Source organism: Marmota marmota, unplaced genomic scaffold (assembly GCF_001458135.2).
Source record: "Marmota marmota marmota unplaced genomic scaffold, marMar, whole genome shotgun sequence".
Lineage (NCBI taxonomy): Eukaryota > Metazoa > Chordata > Mammalia > Rodentia > Sciuridae > Marmota > Marmota marmota.
The window spans coordinates 37414735-37419259 of NW_025999949.1; the positions used below are offsets into that span (position 1 = coordinate 37414735).

General features: G+C 60.0%; 2 protein-coding genes across 2 annotated transcripts in view; one reads left to right on the plus strand and one right to left on the minus strand.

Moving 5' to 3' along the window:
• The window catches only part of Iqank1 (IQ motif and ankyrin repeat containing 1), a 9059-nt gene extending 8977 nt beyond the window's left edge, over window positions 1-82 (plus strand). Inside the window, 1 exon segment of the mRNA XM_048802414.1 lies at window positions 9-82. Coding sequence (XP_048658371.1) covers window positions 9-82 — 74 coding nt within the window.
• Window positions 23-4525, minus strand: part of Scrib (scribble planar cell polarity protein) — a 19304-nt gene continuing 14801 nt past the window's right edge. Inside the window, exons 26-30 of the mRNA XM_048802415.1 lie at window positions 2251-2361; window positions 2118-2174; window positions 1934-2008; window positions 628-690; window positions 23-239 (exon numbers count right to left, since the gene is read on the minus strand). Coding sequence (XP_048658372.1) covers window positions 129-239; window positions 628-690; window positions 1934-2008; window positions 2118-2174; window positions 2251-2361 — 417 coding nt within the window. The 3' untranslated portion in view covers window positions 23-128. The remainder of the gene's footprint in view (window positions 240-627; window positions 691-1933; window positions 2009-2117; window positions 2175-2250; window positions 2362-4525) is intronic.

The following is a 4525-nucleotide window of genomic DNA, read 5'->3' on the forward strand; positions in this document are numbered from 1 at the left end:
CCCGTGAGGCGGGGTGGGGGGCAGCTGTCCACTGCAGCCACCGCCCAACCAGCCACCAGCTGTCTCCACCGACTGCCACTGATCCCCCCCTCGCCCTGTCCCGTAGAGGGGAAGGAAACTGCCACCCCCTACCCCCTGTGGGATAGGACACTCACGGAGCGGGGATCACCTCTGCCCCTGGGGGCCGGGGAGCCCCTTGGCCAGGCCTGAGCCAAAGGCTGGATCACCCCGGGTTTTGTCTGCAAAGGGCAGGGAAGGGGGCAGAGAAGTACAGGATCAGGGGTCCAAGAAAGGAGGGAGAGAGGGAGGGAGCCAAGCTGGACAGCAGGGGCGGGGACATGCACCTGAAGGCCTCAGTCTCCGGGGACTGGGCTGGCAGCTGGGCTCCAAGTGCCCACCCCATCCTGCAGGGCAGGATGAGGGGTGCCTGAGGCCTGGCCCTCCTCTCGCAGCAGGATGGGGGGCATGAGGGACCCAGGCAAGGGGTGAGTATACCGGTGGGTCCTTGGTGCTGGCCCACGTTCAGGGAGGGCTGGATCCCCTCCAGGAGCACAAGCATTCCCCTCGTGGAGGCCAGCTGCACACAGCACCCATCTGCAGCACTCCAGGGGCAGCAGAGATGCTCACCTGCTGGCCTCCAGGGGAGCAGGGGGCCTCCGCCATCTTCCCTCCAGTTGTTCCCGATGGTACCTGCAGGAACCAGCTGGTGGGTGGGGGAGGGCTAGGCAGAACTGTGTCCCCCAAGTAAAAGGATTTGGGGTTCCCTAGCACACACCCATGCTGGCAGCACAGAAGCTGCTACTCAATTCTCTGACCAACCACACCCCCAGGGATATATCGGGACAGGCTTGGCCACCACAAAGGGTGTGCCCCAGCCAGAAGGCAGGAGTTTGGGCATTCGCCTAGCATGTGCGAGGTCCTAGGTTCCATCCTCAGCACCACATAAAAATAAATAAAAAACATAGGTATGGTGTACACTAAAAAAAATCAAAATATTTTTAAAAAGAAGGCAGGAGATTGGGCCTGGGCTGAGCAGCTAGCTGAGTGTGAGTTCACAGTAGCAGCTGCAGCCCAGAGCTGTGCAGAGGGGCCCCCAAACCCGGGACACCCCAGCAGTGAGAGCCAGGGAGTCCTCCCACGGTCCACCAGCCACTGTGCCCCCTCCTAATGAGAGGGTGCTAGGCCCCACCCCTGCTGCCCTCTCCAGGTTTTGTGCAGCAGGAGGGTCCACACCCAAAGCCCAAGCAGGCTCCTTCAGTCCCCAGGCCCACCAGGCCACTCAGCGCCTCCACCACTGCTCCGGCAGCGTCCTCCCTGACCCGCCCCTGAAGCACTCACACTCCTGTGGGGTCTCCCAGCAGCAGCTGACTGGGCTCACCCTCTACCAGTGTTATTTATACCTCCTGGGGAGGAATGGGGGCTGAATGTCCTTCCTGTCTGTCCCCAGACCCAGTGCCCTGGATGCCACACCCAGTTAATGCTAAGCCCTTCTCCACTCACCCTGGCCTCCCAGGACACTCTGCAGCTGCTCCGCCCACCCATTCCAGGGCTGCTCATGCCCGCCCACCCCCACCAGGAGCCTGGAGAGACTTTGGTGACTTCCAGCTGCCTCTACCTCAGGAGGCCTTCTGCCTGCCACAGGCTGGACTCAGTTTCCCATACCCAGCTGACTGGTAAGGATGAGGCAAGGGAAGAGGTCGGGGGCTTTCAAAGGACCCCCCTCCACGCGTGGCTAAGGTCAAGAAGTAAAGGGTAAGACGCGGCTAGGCTCCTCCAACCCCAGCCCGTGCCCCACCCCACAGAGGCTCCTCCATGGTGGCCTCGGCACTCAGCCCCTGGCAGTGGCTGGCCAGGTGAAGAGGGAGCTGACAGGCTGGTGGGCAGATGGACAAGGCGACAGGAGGGTGCAACTCAGCACACGTGGGACACTGACCCTCTGCACACTGCCAGTGCCGGGCAGAGCAGCCAGGACACGGTAGTCCAGCTTCAGGGGCTCCAGCCTCTGGCCCTGGGGAGCAGAGTGACACTGCTAGCTGGGCTGTGTGCCTGGGCACGGACTGCACGGCTTCAGGGGAGGATGCAGCCCAGAGCACAGAGCCAGGCCCCATGGGACTCACCGTGGCCTCCACAGCCTCAGGTCCCCAGTGTGGGGTCTGACTGGGCAGTTCCTTCTCCTGTGAGGGGAGCAGACAAGTCAGGCATCAGCAGTTCAGGTCCCCGGCCCTGGCTGCCAGCCACAGGAGTTCTGACCTTGCTTGGGCCCTCGGGGCTCAGCTCCCGGTCGATGGACGAGATGCTCTCCAGGCTGTTCCGGTGGCTGATGCCTGCTGCAAAGGGGTTGGCAATGACACCTGGGGACACCTGAGAGGAGAGGAGTGGCTGAGGGTGGGGTTCCCTGCCAGTGAGGTCCCATCTCCAGGGCAGACTGAAGCCTGGGACAAGCAGTGAACACAGAAGCTGACATCCCACAAGCTCGGCTGACCACAGCTGAGGTGGCCTCTGTAGTCGCCCCAGGAACAAAGAACCAGAAGTCACCAAGATGGAGGAAAAGAAGCCATTTGTGGGTGATGCTCCCCAAGGGACACCAATGCTGCCGGAGGACAGGCTGCATCTAGAACGTGCACTGAGTGCTGAACAAGGGTGCCAAGGAAAAACCCAACTAGTTCCAAACCTCAGAGGGAAATCAGTCAGGACCCAGAGACTGCAGTCTGAAGGAGAGGGGCCTGCAGGAAGCTGGGTGGATGAGCCCAGGAGCAGGGCAAGGGCAGGGGAGGCCCTCCCAAGTGAGCTTGGGTCAAGGATGAACAGGCAACGGACACACAGGAACAAGAGCTCACTTCCACTCCACAAAGCACCAAAGGAACCATGTGGCTCTGCCACCGACAGCAGAACAGGGAGGAGCGGGCTAGCAGCACGGTGCAAAAGAAGGCACCAACCACCACCCTGACCATGGGCAGGTCCCCACCATGGAGGGACACTCCTTGTAGGCTGAAACACAAACTCAGCTGTGTTGTTTCTAAAAACAAGACCACCAAGACCGCCAGGAGCATGAGCTCTGGACAGAACACCAGTATAGGGCAGGCTCGCTCCGTGGCTCAGATCTGGACAACGCTGGCGGTCAAGCAGCAGAACCCTGCTCCTCAACCTTTTGGAGGGCTGGCCCAAGAGAGGCAGCAGGCCCTGTGGGGTGGGAAGGACCATCACATACAGAAGGACTGAGAGAGAATCCCACATCCGAGAAGGCTGCTCAAATATGGAAGGGCTGACCTGTGGTGCTGCCTGCAAAGGTGGGAGCTCAGCAGCCTGCAGGTCCAGAAATAATGGAAGGCAGCAACTGCTGGCCACTGGACACACAAAGAACACACGCCCCGAAAGCAAAGCACCACTCAGAGGTCACACCCCGGCTTCTCAACATCACCTTCCCTGAAGGAACCAGTGCTTGCGAGAAATAGCTACCCCAGGGCTGGGCAGGAAAGAGGGAGACCAGCTAAGACACCTGGAGTGAAGAAGAAAGTGCTGGAGAGGGCAGGTGACGTCCAAAGGACCCAACCTTGCCTCAAGTGCCTTCCCAGCCAAGGCTGAGACAACCTGAGCACCAACATAAACTGTGACAACGATCACTCATGAAATAAGCGGAACCATGCACTGATGGACAAGTATGTAACACAAACATGGTAAGGGACAGTATGTCCTCCGAGGGATCAGCAGCCACGACAGCCCTCGCTCAGGCACCATCAGCGGGGGCTCAAGCTGGCGGGGAAGCCTGATGAGAAACAGGAGATTCACACACACAGAGAACCTCCAGCCCAGAAAGTCCAAATCCAAATTCAAACTGTAGTTGTGACCACATGCCCTTTGCCTCTGCAACACCAGAAAGCTGAAAGATCGTTATGTCAGACTGCATGGCCAGGGACCGTCGGTGTGGGAGACTTTGGCCAGCGGCTGAATGTAAGGTAGACCGTAGGTCTGCAGATAACTCCAGAGGAAGAGAAAGGCGGCAGCGAGTCCTCTGCACCTGACGCACAGGAGGCCAAGGGAGAAGTCTCCAAGTCCACATGGAGCAGCCTGCTCAGGGGTCTGGCACGATGGTGGTCAGGTGGGTGCTTGCTGAGCTGCTGGGCTATCTGTCCCTCTTGAGGCAGGCCCTACCACTGCCCCTCTACAGACAGAGACCAGGAGTAGAAGCCCAGTACCTGCCCAAGGCCTGGCGGCCAGCAAGACCCTGCATTTATCCAAACTGTGCAAGAGCCCTCAAATTGCATCAGCCCTAGATCACAGGCCAGGCAAGTTCTAGCACACGCTCGGCCACTGTCAGAGCACGGGGGAGGCGGGAATATGCCACTCACCAGCTGGCAGGGCATGTGGCAGGCAAACTGATGCCACAGGTGTGAGGCCAAGATGACTCAAGTGGGCCCAGTTTAGGAAAAATTGTGAGGGTGAGGACAAACACCTGTCCCATTCCGGGGGGGGGGGGGGATGGGGGGGTCGGTCCAGTGAGAGTCCTGGATGGCAGCAGCAAGGGCCA